The 22,266-nt window shown below is 40.1% G+C and overlaps 2 protein-coding genes across 2 annotated transcripts in view; both read left to right on the forward strand.

Annotated features, from left to right (window-relative positions):
* The window catches only part of lats2 (large tumor suppressor kinase 2), a 28,122-nt gene extending 8,714 nt beyond the window's left edge, over nt 1-19,408 (forward strand). Inside the window, exons 3-9 of the mRNA XM_042001540.1 lie at nt 8,947-9,079; nt 9,179-10,779; nt 11,293-11,520; nt 11,711-12,065; nt 12,343-12,525; nt 13,421-13,527; nt 15,313-19,408. Of these exons, the coding sequence (XP_041857474.1) occupies nt 8,947-9,079; nt 9,179-10,779; nt 11,293-11,520; nt 11,711-12,065; nt 12,343-12,525; nt 13,421-13,527; nt 15,313-15,876 (3,171 nt within the window). The 3' untranslated portion in view covers nt 15,877-19,408. The remainder of the gene's footprint in view (nt 1-8,946; nt 9,080-9,178; nt 10,780-11,292; nt 11,521-11,710; nt 12,066-12,342; nt 12,526-13,420; nt 13,528-15,312) is intronic.
* A 1,035-nt stretch (nt 19,409-20,443) lies between these two features.
* xpo4 (exportin 4) overlaps nt 20,444-22,266 on the forward strand; it is a 61,497-nt gene continuing 59,674 nt past the window's right edge. The window contains exon 1 of the mRNA XM_042001946.1: nt 20,444-20,612. Coding sequence (XP_041857880.1) covers nt 20,523-20,612 — 90 coding nt within the window. The 5' untranslated portion in view covers nt 20,444-20,522. The remainder of the gene's footprint in view (nt 20,613-22,266) is intronic.

Genomic DNA, 22,266 nt, shown 5'->3' on the forward strand with positions numbered 1-22,266 from the left:
CTGGCCCAGTCAATACAAACAGGAAGTGGACATTCAATGGCAGCAGGGTGGAACAGTTCCTTCTGTTGCAGTCGAGCCACAACCCAATATGTCGCCTCTCCTCCTCTTCCTCTGTCTGTTGGAGTTTGTCAGACTCGGGCTGTTTGTCCCCATTGTTCCTGGAGATCCATCCATCTGTTTGTTCTGCTCTTTCTTCAGATGCATCCTTTGAGTTTAATACAGAAAGATTTCTAAACCCCACATCTCCTGTGTGTTTCTGTGGGGCTGTTGCTTCCTCATGGTTTGGATTCTCTCCCCGACACTTAAAACAAACCTCAGCAACAAGCAGTGACAAATACTGACTGATCAGCTGCTTTGCAACGCCCGATGTTGAACAAATTCTAGTGCAAGTAGCAAACTAAGCACTGACTTCAACATTATCAGTTTGCCGAGTTCATATTCTAAAAACCATTATTGCAACACAAATATTTTAAACAAATTAATCATAAATGCACATCAGTAGAGCTATCTGAAGTGTTTTCTGCTGCATTCTGAATGTGCTTTCAACTGGTTCTGTAGGTTTTCACTTGACTTTGCTCCACAGAAGAGGGAAGGAGAAGACAGAGGGCAGGTGATAAAAAGAAACCGACTGATTTGATAGCCAATCAGAAAGCTGTATCTCTGCTAACGTTTGCTATAGATCACCTTGTTAACAGTACCTTCTGGACATTTTTTCAGAGTAATGCAATAAAGTTTGTGTGGAAATTAATGGGAAAGTTTCTATGGTCTTTATGACATAAAAAAAGAAATATTTAACATTTACAAAATCCGCTTCAAGAAAACAGTTTAAAAGGTTTGGTGACTTTATTCTAAGGTTTTATTATTTTTTCCTCCACAGGTTTACCTTTCTTGTCAGTGTATGCACAAGTTGTCACAACATTAGTTTAGTTTCTAGATTTAGTATCTTAGCATGATCTAAGTGAGCGGCTTATTAAGGCGGTCATTGTTGAGCCCTTATTGTCCATGATCTGGTGCAACCAGCAAATATCCGAAGCAATGTCCTCTGCATTGACTGTTAAAACTGTCTATCAAGTTTCTACTGCTTATTCAAAGTCAGGTCTCAGAAAAGGCCAGTCAGCTCTGATTGGATAGCTCCAGTGGCCTGATCAGTGGCTCAGTAAGTAGAGTGATCGTCCTGTAGCCCAAGGGTTGCCGGTTTGATCCCGGCCCGGAGAGTTCATGTCGAAGTGTTCCCCTGATGGGTCGTGGTTGAGCACCTTGCATGGCAGCTTCCACCATCAGTGTGTGAATGGATAAAAGCGCTATATAAGTACAGACCATTTACCATTTACCACAAAAGGGCATTTAAAAAAAAAAAAAAACGCAAAATCATTTATGTTTCATAGAAATATTAGTGAAGATTATCATAATATGGTTTAGAGACTAGAATGCAGCTCTGCATTTGTGCAAAATGAAAGTGCAAGTTAAAAGTAAATGTAAAAAAATAGGTTTTTAGTTTTTTTTTTTTTTTTTAAGATGTATATTTATAGAACTGGTTTCTCCAATCTTTCTGGATAGCAAGTTCCATAGTTTTAGGTAGGTTTGTAATTGATAAATGCTGCATCTCTAACTTTCTTCTAACTATTATGGAAACGTGGTAAAATAGTGTTAGATGACTGCAGTGTGTATGGGGGTATACAATTACCAAGAGTGTTAGTTCTGTCATTTTTTCCTTGTCAATTAAGGGTTTTGAATGCAAGGAGAACCTCAAAATCAGTCCTGAAAGAAACAGGAAGCCAGTTCCCAGTTCTGCTTAGTAGATGAGCTGTTATGAATAAGGTTATGAGTCTAACAAAGTCTAACAAAAGTTTTTTTCTTCTTCTTCTTTTAAGGTCAAGAAATAGTGCTTTACAGTAATTGAGTCAGCTTAAAACGTATGCATGAGTCAGTCTGGAAGCATTTTTTTTGAGTGATTTTGAAACCGGTTTTGAAATATGGGACCTGAAGTTCAACTCTAAATCAGAGACACCCAGAGTCCATACTACAGACCTTAAATTTAATCTACAGATTTATGGTAATTTTTAAGTTGTTTTCCAGGAAATACAGCCTCCAGAATACCATTAAGAACATCCTCAAAATACTGTTTTTGCTCATGGTTATGTAGATACCTGATTCTCAAGCAGTTGTGATATGTAGACAAATACAAACATTTAATCATTTAATTTAATTTTATGGGGGCTTAGTGGTAAGTCTCTTCATTATTACTGATATGATGCCAGCCTGTCATCGCTTATCTAAAAGGAATACAGGCGCTATTTCGTCTTTTCAGTGCATTCTTTTTTACCTTGTGAGGCAGCAAGCTTGTAATTACCAGAGAATCCACCGTGTCAGGCTTCAAGTATCCATTTGTGGCCTAAAATATTAGCATCTGGACCAGTTGGTATCTCTAGTGGAAGGCAAAGCAGCTTTTTAGGTATAGTATATGGCAGAATTTTGTTTGTGATCTGTTTAAAAAAGATAGATTCGAGTGAGAAACCATCTGGTGTGTCAGGTCGCCTTCTTCCCATTGCTTAAAAAGTATTAACAATCACTACTATTGCTCTGGATATCTTCTTCACTGTAGAAGCACTTTAAAGACAGAAAACTTCCACTTCACATTTTTCTTTTTTCACTTTCATCATCATCGTGTCCTCAAACAACCCTCACCTAATTCCCTTATTGCCACCTTGTCGAGGCAGCCCTATTTTTTCAGCCCAGGTCTTATCAGCCAGCCCCGTCTTCCTCCTCGTTCCCCGCTTCTCCAGCTGCAGGTCGCATACCATTGTGGCGTGTTACATAATCATACTTTTTTTTCTCTCTCTTTTTTTAAAGGAGGAAATGTTTTTGAGGGGGAGCAGGGGGGAGGTAGCATGCCAGGCACCGACATGACAGGGAAAGACGGGAAGGGAAGAGGACTGTGCCTTTGTTTGTTTGTTTATTTATTTATTGTTGTCGTTGCAGGCCTTTTGCTATATTCACAAGAAAAAGTGGCTGTACTATTCTAGTACATTTTATAAGCATATTACAGCCTCTAACATGTGAGCAAACAAATGTAGTGTTTTATGTAAAAACATGGCCACCAGGACATAAATTGGAGGCACTGCATTGTGTGTTTTTATGTCATTTGTAGTTTTGCTTAACCATTGTATTGTACATGTTTTGTGCAGCCATGGAAGAGGAAGAGGAGGCTCTCTCTCTCTGTGGAAATGTTTTATAGACACCCCTCTTGGTGTATCCCATCTGTACTCCTGATCGTGTTCCATATGGCTTTGATTTCCTGGGTCCAAAACTGGAATGTTTCTCAGAAGTGGGTCAATAAGATAGCTTAAATCAAAAACACTCTGGGTAGTTTTTTCTATTCTGTGCGAAGAAAAGCGCACAACTTATCCTGCGTCCATGTTCGTAATGTCAGTCTGTCTGAGGAGTTTATGTGTCTTTTCAAAAATTGTAGGCTGGTGATTATGCGTCTGAGACTTGTGGTTCACAAACCATTATGACAAGGTTGCAAAAGTGGCCTGGGTATTTTCAACTGAGAGAGAGAACTGGAGAGTGACTATCCAGATTGCAAATAGCTCAAATTCCTGCTTCCTGGGCCGAGGAATGTAAGTGAGGAACATCTGTCGCCATGACAACCGGGGTTACCAGACCCGCCTCCAACCAGCAGACATGCAGAGCACAATCCAAGAGGAAGAGACAAACAATCAAAAGCAGAGAACTGCTGTGATGGCGGTTCCATTTATCTCTGACTCTAAGCTGTGTAACTTTAGTTTTGTGGTTGTGTTTTAAACCAAACATCTCAAGTGTGTTCATTATGTTGATACAAAACTTAAAATTTGTAGATGAAGCACCATGACTAGGCTGAGTTTGCACATATTCGGGTTGTGCACAAAGATATAAAAAAAAAAAAAAAAAAAAAAAAGATGTTAATGATTTTTTGGTGAATCTGACAGCTGAAATATTTAATACTTGTATTACACAACACAGACTCAGACTGATTTATTGCTCACGTTCAGCTCTCAAATCTCTGCAGTGTTTTTGGACTCATTCAATTCTTCTGTTCCCCATGTATTTGTACTGTAACTTATCATTTATAGTCATTTTTCCAAATTGATTTGTTCATATCACTTTCTTCTCTTGGTATTAAAAAGTTAGCACAATCTATAAATGCTAATAAACAGTTTTTTATAAATGTATTTAAAAATATCCCTATATCCAATTATCAAAATTTCAAACTGGTTTTAAAAAATATATGCATGTTGGAAAACTGTAATGCTAATATTAATAAAAAAAAAAAAAAACACGCTGGAGCATCCAATTCTAAGTAGTTCAACTGGGATGCTGTTGGTAACAGGATTAGGTATAAAAAGCTTCCTGGAGAGAGATTTTTAAAAGTAATAAAAGTGAGTGGTTCCCTTAAAAATGACATTTGCCAGAGTAACATTGTACAAAATTTGTGTATTTTATCGTCTATAATACATCATAAAAAGATAACTTGAATCCAGAGATGTCTCCAAAAGCCAACATTGAATAGTTGTAACCCTCAGGCCCTCAAGTACCATTGCAGCCAAAACAGATCAGATTATGTCATGGACACCACTGTGTGGGCACAGGAAAACTTATAAAATCCATTGGGAAACACATGAGTTAAAACTCTTTCATCAACTAATTATTTATTTGTAGAGCACTTTTTCATACAAAGACATGCAAAGCAAAAAAACAAAAAAACATCTTTACCCATCAAATCCCCCAGACCACAAACACACGAGTCACACACATGCATGGCATATGCATGCACACACATACTCACACACCCACTCATACATAAAATGATGTCTCAAAAAGTGCTGTGCTAACCCCCACCAATCGTCTTGGGGAAACTAAGACGATGCTCAGAAAACACTCAGTAAGAGTTAGAAATACAGCTCCATCCTTTAGGTCCAAGTTTATAGACACACTGAGGTGAATGGAAAGGTTTCTTTGATCTTATTACTCTTAATTCTGTTGGGAAATCATGGAGCTGCATCCTTCAGGCTTGCTATCAGCACACAGTTAAGAAGCCAGCATCTATGATAGTAGAGGAATGGAACTATTTATCTATTTATTTTTATTTCAATCAATGTTGGAGAATAAAGCAAATATACGTACATGGCATGGATATATTGTCCTTTTCTGAAAGCATAACTAATGCTGAGAGAAAAATACAGTTTGGAGAAACACTTCCTGACATCCAGAGGATTGTTTTTAAGGGAAAGTCTTATAACAAGAGCAAATCCTGTATCAACATCAAAAGTTAATCCCTTTTCAGCTTATTCCTGCAAGTACTGGGTAAGAATGGCAAAACATTTCCCTTCTGAAGTTGCTGGTGTCCTGGGTTCCCAAACATCTACAGAGCGGTATTCAGGGAGGAGGTGATGCAGCACAGTGATGAACATGCTTTCTTTTAACTGGAAAATGAACAATTTGTTAAAACATTTATAGTGTCAGTGTTTGTTATATTTTTAAATCATTTTCAAATCTTTGCTACATGTTTTTAATTATGTTTAGACATTGGCCCAACTTTTTAAGACATCTGTGCTCTCTAGGTCTTCAGGGATGTATTATCTTTTTTGTTGTTGAAAGTGTTGTTTCCATATCTATCTCTCTATCTGTCTATCTGTCTATCTGTCTGTCTGTCTGTCTTGCATTGTGTAGCTCTTGGATGTCTCCTCCATCAGAGGCTGCCTGAAAAGTCACTAATATCCATGTTTGATTATCTTCAGATCATTTGAACAAAGCGAAACTTTAAAGAGCCCTTAAGGAAGCAGAGCAAACGAGGCGGAAAGGCTGAAAAGAAAAGGACAAAATGTGACAGTACAGGGTGGCTCTGGCAGCCAGCACTCTCCTCTGGCTACACTGGAATGTAACAGACACACACACATATGTGTACACACAGGAAACAGACTATAAACAGTCCCGTGTGTGTGTGTGTGTATGGTCAGTGTTGGGCTTAGGGATTTAAAGGTATACACATGCATTGGAAGGGGACAGTAAAGCAAGCTTGTGCACATTACATCCATTAGTGTATTGACACACTGATGGACACTGCTTATCCACACACTTTACAGGAGGCATAGAAAGTCCACAGCCTTGGCATTTCCTGGCTTTCAGAGCAGACTGTGCCTACAATTGCTCCATAGGCCTGCTTTTAAACAATTTATGTTTGATTTAGTTTCCTGCTGACGAATACAGGCTGCCAGTCGGCCGGAGAAAGAGCAGAAAGTGGTGTTAGAAAATGTCTCCTCTGGAATAAATCCTCCCCTGTCAGCTCTTTCTTCATTTCCCTGCCCTCGAAGGACAAGGACATATTTAGGTGCTTTTTTTGTTAGATGGCAGTATATTGTTTTTTAGTTTACCTGAGAAAAAATTGCCAACATTCTTGTTAAGATATTTTGTAATCATTATCAGCACAGGATTCTATTAGAAGCCACTTAGATACAGCTCCAGGTTCTTTATTTAGGTGTTTAGTACACTGAATAGGAAGAACTGGTACAATTCATATATGTACAGTAGTAAACGGTACAATTAAACTGAAGGAGGAACATGTACCAGTGGTAAAGTAACAGTATATCTGTTAGTCTACTTAATGATTTATGAAGTACTAGAGGTACTTAAATCCTCTAAAATGATCTTAAAGTCATCGGTAAGATTTAAGGGTAGGAAAAGTTGTTTAGTTTCTGGTTCCTTTAAGCATCTTTGCTTCAGCATTCCTTTCTTTCTGGAAAAAAAAAACAAGATTTACATCTGGTGAAATGATGGAGACCATGTTTGTTATAGTAGTGTAGAGTGAGGAATGATATGAGAGACACACACAAAAAAATAAATCTGTAACTGATTTAGAAATGTTAATTTAGTAAAGTGTAAGTAGAAATAATAAAAATACATGTAGAAAAGTGAAAGACAAAAAAATTGAGAGGATTATTTTGTTTATTTTCAAATATTTAAGCATGCATTTGTTTTTTATCTTTAGATACTCGTCTTTATGTCCTGTATGTAAATTGTTTGTTTTAACTTACATTTTTTTCTATTTTTTTTTTCTATTTTTAGATTCTGAGACAGTTGAATTGAGCTTTACTTTTAGTCCACTTTCTTTTTTATTAACTCTGACTGTTGTTGATCATTTTCATAATTTAATTATGAGCAAATCTCCATGTTTTATTACACCTGTTAAGTAATAATTCAGAGTCTGTTTAAACCTTTTTAAGAGACTCTACAAGAGACCTTTCTGTTTGGGTCACAGTATTTGGTGTCACACCCCAAGTGTTGGAGAGGATATCTTCTAAAATCTGGAACAAATGTTTTATAGATATACTTCTTTAAAGATGTTAACAGAAATGAGTAGTATCTATATAGCTGTTGTTTCTGAGTGTGGCCAGCAGAGGCATTGGAGAGTTGGTCACTGCAGCTGGGCAGAGGTTTGAGTTCAAATGTCTTTACGGTGAGGTCATATGCCATTCAAGGGGATTTCTTCATGTAGGTGTGGATCACTCAGTCTGAGAGGGAGAGGCAGATTTAATGTTTCTCTCGCATTCTGTTGCGTTTGTTTACTGTTGTGAAAAAGATATTAAGGGACATGAAGGCGGTTCAGTGCTGATACGTTCCCCGTTTATATCACCTAAAGGATTCAGCCAATTGTTTGCATCTGCTGAATTGCAGATGCAAACAATTGCAGAATTTTAGCTACAATAACTCTTTGATATAAGTCAGCTTTGTCTTTGTCTCCATTACTATCAGTTTATAAAGTACCCAACACTTCTAACAATAGTCAGAGCTATATGTGGTTATTTTGTCATGTTTTGTGTTACTGTAAACTAAAAATTGTTGCTGTGTCTTAAATAGTTTAGGATGTAGAACTGTAGGATCTTACATTTTATAACAAATACCAGAACCAAGGCAATCCTCTGCATATTTCCTTCTTTACATTTTTGCTCCCACTTCTGAAATAAACTGAATGCCAACTGCTGGATTTAAAAAGAATTCCTAAGTGGTTAACAAACATTTTTCACATAGGTGACCTACATACCACCAGCTTTTATAAGTCACCCACCTGTTGAAACAGCAGTCTCCAGGGCTTTGGATCAGTTCCACCTGTGGATATAAAAGAGGAGGGAGGCAAGCCAAATAAAGTAGTGTTATAGCATGGAAATGGAAGGGAATGTGATCGTGTTTAAGCATGGATCCTCTAGAAAAGTTGAGAAAGCTTCTTGACTGCAGGGTAAACCTTAGCTCAAGTTAGTCTGGGATCCTGAGCCTTGTTGTGGTGTTTTAGTATAAAATCATATTCAAGCAGGACCACAACCTGCTGCCTGGCTGCAGCTATGTGCCTTAATCATGAAATACACCCTTTTCTCAATTTCTAGGGGTGTCAGGTAAAGGATGTGCTCACTTATCTTTCCAAGTTCATTTCACCTAAGATTTGGTTGTTGTTTTTTTTTCTGTATAGTTTGGGATAAACCTCTGTCTATTTCTCTACAAAACTGATTAGAAAAACATACATAATAGGCTTTTCCATTCTTTTATGTTTTTGTGTTACATTGTCTGACACAGGAACTCACTGGTGCATGACCCTGAGTGAAGAGGATGCAGGTGTTTAAGCCCCTGCTGCTGTTTTTTATTCCTGTGTTTTTAATGGAATGTTGGCAGTTCTAGTGTTAATGTCACATGTGTGCATGTTCATGTGTGTCATAGGTGTGCTGCAACCTGTTTTATGTGTTTTTCATGTAATAAAATATAGATCCCTTCAGTTATTCTGAAACTACACATTTCTCTTATCAAATGCTTGAATCCCATGGTTAGAGTTGTCAATCAAATGGGGAGTAAAGAAAAATGTGTCAAAGGAAATTTGAGAAAAGTTCTTAAAGATCTGTTTTTGTTCACATTTGTGCTTTACAGGAAATGGCAGTGCGAGCGCTGAAGCAGACAGGCAGCAGGAACATTGAAGCAGCCTTGGAGTACATCAGTAAAATGGGTTACCTTGATCCTCACAATGAGCTCATTGTTCGTGTCATCAAGCAGACTTCACCAGGTATAAATACAGCTTCAACAAGTCTACTTTAATCAATGACATTTCATTACTTTTCATACAGTTGAACTTATAAAATGGTCTTATCCCTTGTTGTTTCAGGCAAAGCTAGCATGCCAAATGCGATGGACCACCGGCCTTCATTGGAGGTTTCAGGTGAAGCAGGTGCCATGCCTCCGTATCACCAGATGGGGGCTCCCATGTACGACGGGGCAGCAGGATATGGCCCCGAGGGTGAGATAGGCCGACCTTACATGAGTGCTCCTCCTGTTATGACCTACATGATGCCCCCCTCGGGTGCAGCACAGGGCCCCACTATGGGGAACCCAATGGGTCGACCTCCCAGTATGGGCAGCTATCCACCAGTGATGGCCACCCAGAGCAACCCAGGCAACGCCATGTACCCTCCAGGAGCCCAGCAGAAGGGCTACCCTGGCAGCATGGAGCAGCATGGGTCTATGATGAGCTACAACGTCCCTGGCCAGCCTTTGCAACTCCAGCCACAGCCACCAGGGGGCCCCGTCCCAGGTCCACACTATGATTATGGCCATCCCAGGCAGCACATGATGGAGCCTGCAGGCTATGGAGTTAAAAGGACCCCCTCCTTCCAGAACAAGATGGCACCTCCCCCTATGGCACCCCCAGATAACTATGTCAACTTGCAGGGGAAAGGGGGAATGGGTCAGAACGGCCCTGGAGGAGGTGGCAGTGGATACCCTGCTAACCTTTACCTTTCCTCTCACTCCCACCCCCGACAGGCTAGCCCCACCTCCCACCAGGTTCATATGATGTCCCGTTCCCCAGGTGGGGTGGGAGCCATGGGCCCCGACTTTTCAGACCTGCCCCAGGGTTTGATGACTCCCTCCAGGGCCAGCCTCAACTTGGACCTCTATGAGCACCACTGGGCAGGGCCCCCAGGTCCTGAAGGTGCCCCTCCACCCAGGCAACCACAGCCCCAGGGCCCATTCAGAGGGGAGGTGCGTGTTCCCAGCAGAACCAATTCCTTTAATAGTCGTTCTGCGGGTCCAAACGGTGTCCGGCCCCCAATGGCTGCACCTCCTACTGCTGGGAAGCAGGAGGCCTCATTGGGCCCTCCAAACACCATCACAGCTGTAACATCCCCCCCTATCCAACCGCCAGTCAAGAGTATCCGTGTGATGAGGCCAGAGCCCAAGACGGCTGTAGGACCATGTCACCCTGGTTGGATGACCGCTCAAGCCCAAGAGGCAACAGAATCTCTGGGCTACATGCCAGAAGAGACATACCCACTAGACCCTGCTCAGGAACCACGCTGCCCTCCACCACCTTACCCAAAGAATCTGCTCATGTCTGGAGCAGGTGGTGAGACAGGAGCCCTGGAAGGAGCTGGAGCCATGTGCGGAGCCCAGGACATCAGCAACCCTGTTCCAAGAAACACACACAGTGGCAGCGGAGGGAGTGGAAAGGGCAAGGACAGCCAGCAGGTGAAAGAGAAGACAAAGATGGGCAAGGGAGAAAAAACGGTGAAAGACAAGAAGCAGATCCAAACGTCCCCCGTTCCTGTGAGAAAGAATGGGCGAGATGAGGAGAAGAGGGAGTCCCGCATCAAAACCTACTCGCCTTTCGCATTCAAGTTTTATATGGAGCAGCACATAGAGAATGTAATGAAGACCTACCAGCAGAAACTCAACCGCAGGCTTCAGCTGGAGCAGGAAATGTCCAAGGTAAGATGACACATTTAGCAAAACTCACCACCGTTGTCTCTCCTGTCACTGCAAAACTTTTTTAAAAAATGTACCTGCCCTGTTAATCTTCATCACTTTGTGAGTGATTTTATGTGTAAAATGACAAGTGAAAGTTTAAAATTTGTATAAGAGACACTGATTTGTCACCTGTTTTGGAAAACGGCTAAAGCCAGAACCACAGGTTAGAATGATTTTTTTTTCTTTCCCTGCCTGTCATTTTTCATAAGGACTCTGTTTAAAACACCAAGACTTTGTCCTGAAATAAGGAATCCATGAGCTCATGTTTGTGTTTGCATGAGCTTGACCTAAACTACAACCTTTGACAATTTTAAAAGTTATTTAAAAGAAATCTTTGGATAAGGGGGAAAAATACATAAAACACACAGCTGGACCTGAACTAAACGAGACAGTTCAGACAAACATTCCTTCATCTTTATTAGTTATGGAATATAAATGTTTTTGTTGTTTCTTCACTGTCTCCTTTCTGCCTAGGCTGGCCTATCTGAAGCAGAGCAGGAACAGATGAGGAAGATGCTGAATCAAAAAGAATCAAACTACAATCGACTACGGCGTGCCAAAATGGACAAGTCCATGTTTGTCAAAATCAAGACTCTGGGCATAGGTGCTTTTGGTGAAGTGTGCCTTACACGCAAAGTAGACACTGGTGCACTTTATGCCATGAAAACACTGCGCAAGAAAGACGTCCTCAACCGCAACCAGGTAAGTTCATACAATTTTAGGTCAAACAGTGCACTGGAATATGTTTTTTACCAGTTAAACAGATAATTTTTATCGAAGATTGTCGTGTTAGTAAATAAAAGGTTGACATTAACAGTTGGTTTATGTCTCTTTGGATTTTCCTGATGATCATATGTCATCATGCATAAAAGTTTGTGTGTCTGTGGTGCAGGTCGCCCACGTGAAAGCAGAGCGTGACATCCTGGCGGAGGCAGACAATGAGTGGGTGGTACGTCTCTACTACTCCTTCCAGGACCGGGACAGCCTTTACTTTGTCATGGACTACATCCCTGGAGGAGACATGATGAGCCTGCTTATCCGAATGGGAGTCTTCCCCGAACATCTGGCACGCTTCTACGTGGCTGAGCTGACACTGGCCATTGAAAGCGTCCACAAGATGGGGTTCATCCACCGCGACATCAAGCCAGACAACATCCTCATTGACTTGGATGGACACATCAAACTCACTGACTTTGGTCTGTGTACAGGCTTTCGCTGGACGCACAACTCCAAATACTACCAGAAAGGTGAGGCAGTTGGATTTGTTGTCCTACTCCAGGAGGAGGCCATAATATCTTATGCACATACACGTACACATGATATAACACCGTTTTGGTAACATTCTGACGATTTAATATGATGTGGTATTATGTAATGCAAAGGAAAAAATACATTCTCTCACAACTGTATCTCACTTTATTGATTTATTGTGACTTTTTAACTTTTTATAAATTAGTAGTTGTTCTTGCAGAGCTGTTTGAACGTAACACATACTCAATATCATCCCTCCTCTTTTGTCTCCAGGGAGTCACGTCAGACAGGACAGCATGGAGCCCAGTGACTTTTGGGATGACGTATCCAACTGTCGCTGCGGCGACCGGCTGATGACACTGGAGCAACGCGCCAACCGCCAGCACCAGCGCTGCCTGGCTCACTCACTGGTGGGAACACCTAATTACATCGCGCCTGAGGTTCTGCTACGCAAAGGTGGGTGAGAATGAAATAAATGGATGTCGACTGCAGATTCACTAATGTAGATATATAGATGATGGGCAGTTGTCTAACCAGCTTTTTACTTATTCAGATATTTGAAATTACCAAAGTGTTATTAATTAAATTGATCTGAGTGAAGAGGCTGGTCATCTTTAAATGTATGCAAAGGCACACGCTGACTTTGGTTTACACAGTTTTCCTTGTGCTGATTCCTTCATAATTCAGGATTTATCTTCAAAAGGCTCAGAGCCATTATGCCCTGCACGCCTGTGATTTTTACAAATTGACTGGCTCTCATGTGCACACTGAGCTCAGGAAAACGATGCTCCTTAAGCATGGAATCGACTGCAGAATAACTCAATTGTCTGAACCGATTTCACTTCTTTTCCATCTTAAATGAAAAAATAAATGTAAAACCATCTGCCTGTGCTTGTCTTTTTAACTTTTTCATTTGTTCCTGTCCTCTGTTGATTGTCAACATTCATGCATCAAACAGAAATTTGGTTTTTGCTGTTCATTGTTTTATGTTGATGTGTGTTACTGACATCTTGGCCAGGTCACCCTTGTGAAAGACATCATGATCTCTATGGGTTTTATCTGGTTAAATAAAGGTTGATTGTGTTGAATGTGTGCTTATCCTATGGAAAATCTAAGTAAACTTTCATTTTTGGACAAGGATTACTTCAAGTAAATTCTAAAATGTTGTTGAATCAAAAAGCTAGAAACTAGTGTTCTACTTCAGTGCCGTTCTTCAGAAAAATGTGAAGCTTTATGGCACTTAAACATCAGACACTTCATTTAATTATAGATCTATGCTGGACTGGACTGCATGCATCTCGTTTAAACTGAGGTCACATGTTAAATAACCTGATACCTGTTTTTTGTGCAGGTTACACTCAGCTGTGCGACTGGTGGAGCGTGGGAGTGATCCTGTTTGAGATGTTAGTGGGACAGCCACCCTTCCTTGCTCCAACACCAACCGAGACTCAAATTAAGGCGAGTGAAGAAGAAAATTATCCTTGCTTTTATTCATGATGACTGCATCTGAGATTGGTGCCACATATCTTCTTTCCTTTTGTAATCTCATTTGAATTAATGTAAGCTAGCTTGTAGCTGAGTCATCTAATGCAGCTAGCAACTGAATCAGTTCACCGAGACCAACAGAAACATTAAAGTTGTCCAAATAATGAAGAAATGCTACCCTAAGTGGCTCTAAAAGCTGCCTCTGTTTTTTTATGACGTGTTACAAACAAGGAATGTTTGCAGCCTCATCAAACTTGCCTACCCTGAGTGTTTGAGCTGCAGCTGGTATGTTGTCTTCAAGAAGATCTGTGGGGAAAATATCAGTGCATGTCTACAAAAGTACTGTAGGAGAGACTGCCCTATATTCAACATAAAAATAAGAATAAAAAAAGGATGTTTATGGTACTAAACTCAACTGGTTGTACAGACGGCTCATATAGGCTACAGAGACTACAGCCAGTTGTAGCGGCTGGAGAAGGTGTGAATCCCGGCCAGGAGCCGGTTGCTACAGGTCACCGTCTCTGTCTCTGATCCTTTTTCTGTCTAGCAACCGTATCATAAAGGCCTCTTGAGCTAAAATAGTAACATCTTTAAGAAAATTACACTTTCCTGTTCAACTGTTGAAATTTTATAGATCCACCACATGATTAGAAACATTGTCCCAGGGCAAAAAAGGATTGTAGGAAGAGGACACACTTGATCCCAAAAAAACTCTTCATGTAAACAATCAGGACCTTTATGATTAATTTCAAAGGAGAAGACTTGAGCAGCGTTTTTTTTTCCAGCTGGGATATAGGTTTTGACCACAAGACAGCAACAGTAAGACATGCTTTATGATTTTGTGAAGTTTTTGTCAGGCACATTATAGCTGAAAGGAACTTTTCTGCAACGTGCAGTAATGAAAATAGCAGAGAACCATCAAACACAGACCTCACATTAACTTTTCACAACATTAAGTCAATTTTCATTTAAAATGAAGAAAAAGACCTTTACATTGCCTTCAGTTTCCACCCCTCATGATAGCACAAACACAGAAACAAGTGGCATCACTGCTTTTGATTAGATGTTCATAAATAAGACCCTGGATTAAGATTATGTTTTCATATTGTTAAGCATTATATATATAATTTCTGTTCTGCACTGAATGGGTTTTTATTTTATTTATTTATTTATTTATTGTGCTATAACACAGAATAAACAACAGTAGGGATGATATTTAGATATTTAGGAAAGACACCTTTCCTACAGGTAAGAGGGGTAGGGGACCTTGACAGTGGATGGGTGGCACTGGCTCAAAAAAAAAAAGAAAGAAAAAAAAAATGCAAATCACAAATTTGAACTTTTCCAGTTCTGAGATTTTCATGGAAAAGGCACTGAAACTGTGCAGAGTGAGCTGGCATGCACTGTCATTTCCTACACTTTACAAAGTAGTACTTTACATTTACTACTTTCTGAAAAACGTAACAAGTGCAAGAAGACCAAATAATAAATATCAAATGAGTAGCTGCCTTCACATTTCCCACTTCCCTGCTAGCCTGTCACCAGCAGCAGCTTTCCATTAGTTGACTCCAGGATTAATCCACCACTGGCTTCTCTGTAATCTGAATTTTGCTCCTTGTTCTGAACCAGTAGAACCAGAGACGTTAATAGAGCATTGTAGGCATCACACTTTACTTAACTTCCAGCAACTCTTCTCAGATTTTTGTTTCATATCTCAACTTTACAGCTTTAAACTGTATTGTGTCTGAACTCCTGCAGGTCATTAACTGGGAAAGTACACTTCAGGTGCCTGTGCAGGTCAAACTCAGCCCAGAAGCTGTCGACATCATCGGACGTCTCTGCTGTTCTGCAGAGGACCGCCTGGGCGCCAACGGCGCTGGCGAGATCAAGGCTCACCCCTTCTTCTCCCAGGTAGACTTCTCCAGCAATCTGCGACAACAGCCAGCACCCTACCGGCCCAAGATTGCTCACCCAATGGACACGTCCAACTTTGACCCAGTGGAGGAGGAAGGCGGTCCGGGGGCATGGAGCGACAGTGGCGACAGCACCCGGGCCTTGGACATACTCTGCTCACCACACGGGAAGCACCCAGAACACGCCTTCTACGAGTTTACTTTCCGCAGGTTCTTCGACGACAACGGCTGCCCTTTCCGCTATCCGAAGCCACTTGAGGCCAGCGAGGTGTCGTCAGGCATCACTGGAGCCGCCTGCATGGGCCCAGAGGAGGAGTTGGAGGAGGAGGACGGGCAAGAGGAGGAGGAAGAAGAAGAAGATGAGGAAGAGGGAGAGCAGGGAGAAGGATGCGAGCCGGTTTATGTCTAGGGCTGCACTGTGACAGGCTTCCTGAGCAGCTTGTGTCTGATACTGCTCATCATTCACCTCCCACTGCTCCTCTCAGGCGTATGTTTGCATGTACAGATAAGAATGCTGCACAGGTTTGTCTGTGTGTGTTTTAGCAAATCTGGCATGTGTGATTGTAAAGTTGCAGGAGCGAAATGGATGAACATCGCCACCTTGTGGAGTCTGTAATGTGTCCACAATAACTTCCAGTAGAAAAACTCTTCTGATCCGGGACCAAGCTTCTAGGGTGAAGCGGAGGCAGACTCAGAAACTGTACAAGCTGAAAGGAGATGGTTAATATTCACAGAGATGCTCTCCCAGCAGTTTCTTGTACCATTTCTTCCGCCCTCGGTCTTACAGATGACTTGGTGACCTTCTGACAGGAGTGACTGAGCTTCTTCCTGAGCTGCTTTACACTCAAGTATTGAACATGGCAATGTGAAGAGTGAAACCAGTTTACTTGTTGATAGCGCCTCTTTCACAGCTGCTGCAAAATAAGCTACAAAGATACATTCATACCCATGCTTACTCATTAAAGCTCATGTTCAATCATAAAGCGTGAAAAGGGCGTTAGATTTCACAGTGATCTTAATGTCCATATTTAAGTTTTCATATGTTGGCTTCACCTACAATTGACAAAAAAGATGTCTCTGATGGTGTCACCCACAGAAATAGTTTATCAACCATATTGTGTTCTGAAAGAAAATGTGTCCCTTTTTTATTTTTTTCAGCTTCAAACAGAAATATTTATAGTTGCTCCATCTTTATGCATCTACAACAGCCTCATTTTGTGCCAATTTAAATAAGATGAAGTCTCAGAGAAAACCTGACACAAATGTTCTTAAATACTGATTGTTGTAAAGCTCAACCCGCACCAAAAAAAATTTAAAAATACTGTTTTCAGCTCAAAAATCAGGCAGATATTTCTATTTAATCAAGATTCAGAATTGAAGCACTGCTGCATTTGAGCTCATGTTTAATAAAACCAGCGGTGTCACTGTTTTTCCAGACACGCAGTAAATTTCTTCCTATGAAATACAAGAAATGCTCTGGAGGCATGATTCCTCATGTTTTGTTCTTTTTCAGAAAAAGAACTGGTGAATACCATGAGGCACAAACTGACTCAAGAGGTCAGAGCCAGATCTAGAGTGGCCTGAATCTGTCAAAAGTCTGATGAGTTTGCACAGAATCAAACCACAAATACACACAAATATTCACCAAGATGCACAATTGTACAGCTTTTTTTTTTTTTTTTTTTGTTGCAAATATCAGGCCTGCAGTTGCATAGCAGCTTAACAGCCTCCTCTATCTCCAGGAGGCAGTGATGAAAACAAAGCAACATGTCCTTCAACAGCCAAACGTCTGATAGTATGACTATGTGCAATACAGAAATCACATTATATGTATATAGTTCTAAACACTTATATCCTTTTAGTTCTGAAATGTACAAATATATTGGTATACATATGTATTTTCTCTTTTCAGTTACAACATGCTGCTTATTGTGGTTAATATTATTTACATTATAATTATATTTGTTATTACATGTTTTCTTTTGTTGCAGTCTAAGGAAATGTTGGCTTAAGTGTGTTTGGGTTTTGAAAGTAGCGAGCTGTGTGCCTTTCTAGCTGAATGTTGTAGTGCGTGTCACCACTTGATGGCGAGGAAAACGATTTTACTGAATTTTCGGGGTGGGCTCCTTGCCTGCTGCAAGCCGGGCTGGACCTGACTGCAGCATGATGGTGTCCAGTTAAGACAGATGGAACAGGGAGGATAAAGGTTAGGAGGAGAGAGGCAAGTTGGCTTCAGGAAATGTTATTGGAAAAAAGAATGAGTAGCTTTTTCTATCTTCAAAGAGCTTGGTACATTTTCTTTTATTTATCCAAAATAACAAGTTTAAAGTGTTGCTTAACTCTTGTGCCATGTTCTGTGCTGGAGCTCTGTGCTCTGCAGACAATGCTACCCTCTTGCTTATTGACAATCAGCAAACAGCAAATGCTCCTTTTTTTTCTGTGGAACTGAAATTTTGTTGGTTAGTTGATACCAAAACTCTTCCAGCAGTATTCTGAATTGTACTCATGTTATTCTCAACATGTCAGATGTTTTTTAAAGTGATTCTCTGGGTGATGGAAATGTGTGGTTAAGGTTATTTGGTTGCCTTTTTTTGCTCGACAATGTTTGGATTTTTCTATAAATGTGCCTTGTCTACCATGAGCAGCACAATTTCTTTTTTTTATTTAAACTTGCCTTGTTTAATTTTCATCCCTTTTCTGCAGACCTCTTTTATCTGTTGTCATTCTTGCTCTGGGAGGCTGACAGAGGATGCTGTGTCTTTATGCAGACTGTGCTTACATGCAACAATCATTCCTGTTATTCTGGTCCACAATTAATAGGGCAGCAAGCTATAACTCCTTGAATCAAATACTGATGATGGGGGCTTTTTCTCCCTTTTTTGTCCCATGGAAACTCCCTCCATTAGCATTTTTCTAAAACTCAGTTCTTTAGTTGTTACTTTTTGTTTTAGGAAAGGGAAAAAAATATTATTGCCACTGTACAAAGTTGCAACTCAGGTCTTGTTCAAATGTATAAAGCTGCTTGTTTAATTGGACTGGATGGAGGTTGTTGAATATTACATATCGCAGACTGGCAGATTTGTTGCATGGTTACACATAACCCCAATGTAAACACAATGTGAAATAACTACATTTCCATGTGTCAGTGTGATTAAAGGCGGTTTAAACTGGACTCAAGCTGATATGTTGCATGTAAACAGCCAGCATTTTGTCCTTGTGCTGTCTTCTGCACCCACTATCAAGCATCATTGCTGATAATAAAAGGCCGGTGTTGCTCTGTCACCCTTCCTCATTCAGTTAGTCTTCAACCCAGTCTTCCTCTCTTTCACTGTGTTTCCAATCCACTTCCATCAGGACCGACTTCTTCATGGGAAATAAAGCTTTACAGCGAAAGCCGCAGCTCTCTGCGGAGCGTGTGAGTGCCACAAAGTGTGTGAGGTGTTTCCTGGATGTGTTTTCTGTTTCTAAGGTTAGAGAGTGATGACTGACAATCTTTGATGGACTTCACGTCCTCTTATCTGATTTCTTGGCAAGACTTACTTGTATATCCTTTTCATTTTGTATTTTTACTCTAAGGAGCTTCTGCTTTGCTCTTTAATGTATGATACAAGTCTGTTACTCTTAAATATATATTTATACAGATATACATATTTTTTTTTAATCTTTTCTCTTTTTTCAATTTCCCTTGTGGTAATGTTAAAAAATCCTTGAATACGCAGTATTATAGATGGTGTAATTTGGACAGATCTCTTTTTTTACATTCATGTATGAACTGAGAATTTGTAAAAATGCTTTTACTGTCCTTGTGTGTAAAATGTATGTATAAATTAAATTAACCAACCTGGACATGAGTGTTGTTGAATTAAATGAGCATGTTGCAGCAGCTATATTACACCAACATTATAAAGAAGTTATAACTATGATTTTAGGTATGCGTCACCAAAAATAAATAAATAAAAATAAATTGGTCAAAGGGTAGGATTGCATTTCTGTCAGTTTGCAGAATAACTATCCATTCAGGGTTGTATTTGTAAGATAATTGCCAGCTTAGTTTTAGTGAAAGACAATATCTTACTGCAAAAATAAAGGTTAGTAAAACATATTTTAAAAAACCATGAATGGAAAAAATTTTAAAGCTCTGCTTATTTAAAAGAACAATCCTGCATTAAGTTATTTTAATTAGAACTTGCATCATACCAGGAGTTATCTTAGTACTGCTGAATTAAAATAAAATTTTATTATATAACCGAATTCCATGGTTTATTGGTCTCTTTTTTTTTTAACATTTAGACATTAAAAGGAAGAAGGGCTATAGTGTCAGTCACAGAAGTAGTTTCCCAAGCATTTAATTCAATCAGGCTGAGTAAGACTATCGGTGCATTTGTTCTGGCAATAAAATATCAGTGATCTGATTCTGGCCCAATAATGGTTGGCAGGTTTGGCCAGATTTTAGGTGTGTGAACCAAGCCAAATGGTTCAGTTTAGCCACATTAGACCAGATGATTGTGGTGAATTTAAAAACCCCAGACATTTTTTCCCCCGCCAGTCTTAATTTATTTGTCTTCATTTTGTCTAGTTTGCTCACATTTCCTTAAGGAGACACTTCACCAAATTGAGAAATACAAAGTTTTCATCTGATAGCTCTGTAAGAATCATATTATTGGTGCACAATTACTATTTTAGACCTGTTGTTATCTTTGGTTATTTGTTGCAGATACAACAAAAAGAAATAGAGAACATGTGTCTTCGTTACGGACACTAGAAAAGAAGTGCTGAAAGATGCTACTTAAAATTGATTCTTTACTTTTAGTTTTATTTGATAACATTTTTAACTTTGTTAAAGTACTTTGCTTAGCAGAGTTACAAAATATTTGTTTTGAATTCACCAAAAACAGAAAAAAAGGAATATTCTGCAGAGGCATGCAGGACTTTCAAAACCAGAACTGGAGTTTGACACCAGCAACATGTCTTTATGCGGTTACGTAACCCGCCGCCTGTCTTCACGCTGAACCCCGCCGGGTACCAGCAGCGCTGTAATCCCACAATGCAGAGCGCATGGCGCGTCATTGGAGAGGGACAACGATGGCGGCGGTCGGTGCACCAGAAGTGATCACACAGCTGGAAAGCGCTGCCAAAGTTTTAATGGTGAGAAATTAATCATTCTTTTGTATCCACGACGGGAACGGTACACGTATCTCAACCAGTCTCGAGCGGAGTTGGGTGGTTAGAGATTCTCGTGAGTGTTAGTTTCGTCCCGGGTTTTGTTGTTAAATGTGTTCAGTTGAGAGACGGTATGTAAACGATGCGTGGCGCAGCGCCTCGTTTGTCTTCATTCTGCAAAAAAAAGCTAAAGAAATCCGCTCATTATTTAAAAAAATTCATTGGGTCCTTCCTATAAACCCCTGAATATCACGTCAAATGGAAACGGTTTTCAGTGTGGCTCCGTTTTCCCGAAACTTCAACGGTCTGGTGTCGCTACTCACCCGCTAAACCAAGTTTTTAGGACTCTGGATGCAGTTGGAGCATCTCTGTGCTGTCGGTTAAGCGTTGGTTTCCTCCAGTCTGCAGCTTTGGCTCATCTAGTTCCCCCATAAACACTCGTTTACATCAAGTGTCTGTCTCTTTCTTCTGAAAACACCCTTTCTTTGAACAAATGGGGCTGAACACCTCGGCTAGGAACAAGTGGCTAACCATGTGCATGGCAGTGTGTTAGATAAACTAGCTAGCTGCTGCTTTTTCTCGCTATTTACCATCACGTTGCGGGGTTTCAACTAAAACTGTTCTCTTAAAACGTGTTATTATGAGGAAACCAGTCTATTTTGTTTGAAAAGTGAACAGAATAGTCTTCATAAAGTGCTTCACATTATAGTCATCTGCAGGTGTCTTGACCCGGGCTATAGCAGTAAGTTGTGTCATATTGTGTCAGTCAGTATACATGAATGTCTAGAAATACACATATTTGGTGAATATGAACTTAAAATAGAGACTCTTTAATTTAATTTGATGTATCCTCGTCCAAATAGGAGCATGGGTGTATGAATTACAACTCTATAACCCGCAATAAAAAGTTTGGGCGTTCATTATCGCATATTTTCCTTTTAAGGGAGCTCAAGTGTGAATTGGACAAATTAACAAATAAAACATTTCATTTTCCTATACGTTAAAAAACTATTTCAAGCAGTAACCTTCACAATGGCAGTCTCAAGTCTCTTGTGAGACGTTGTCAGGCCTTCACCGAAGTTGTTTGTGGACCTTCTTAGCTTTAGTTTAGTCAGCCAGTAAAATGCAGCTTGATCTAGTTTAGATTATGAGATCGACTTAATTATTGCAGAATATTACACTTTTTCTTTCTTCAAAAACTCATTTCTTTGCCCTTACAGTATATTTTTGGTCATTGTTTAACTGTGAAGCAGCGACCAGTCAGTATCCCTTTACACTATGAATTTAATCTGATAGCTTCTGTCACTGTCAACAAATACCAGCCACAACACTGGAGGCCATGCCATTACACTGCTCCATGTTTTACAGATGATGTGTTGTTTGGATTATGAGTTGCTTGAAGCCTTCTTTATGCCAGTATTTTAAGAATAGGGTAGCTGTATATTGAGCTCATTGTCAGCTGTGAAAATAAAGCAATTTCAGAACTGGTTTGGCTTTTTTAAGACATTTCTGACAGCTTAATCTGGCATTATGCTTCCAAGGTATATGTATGGTTTGCATCTTGTGCTGAACTTTATGTATTTTCACCAGTGAAATCTTTTTATGGTAGACTTTGGTAATGAGGGTATTTTTTGTGGGA

This window comes from Melanotaenia boesemani, chromosome 12 (genome assembly GCF_017639745.1).
Source record: "Melanotaenia boesemani isolate fMelBoe1 chromosome 12, fMelBoe1.pri, whole genome shotgun sequence".
Lineage (NCBI taxonomy): Eukaryota > Metazoa > Chordata > Actinopteri > Atheriniformes > Melanotaeniidae > Melanotaenia > Melanotaenia boesemani.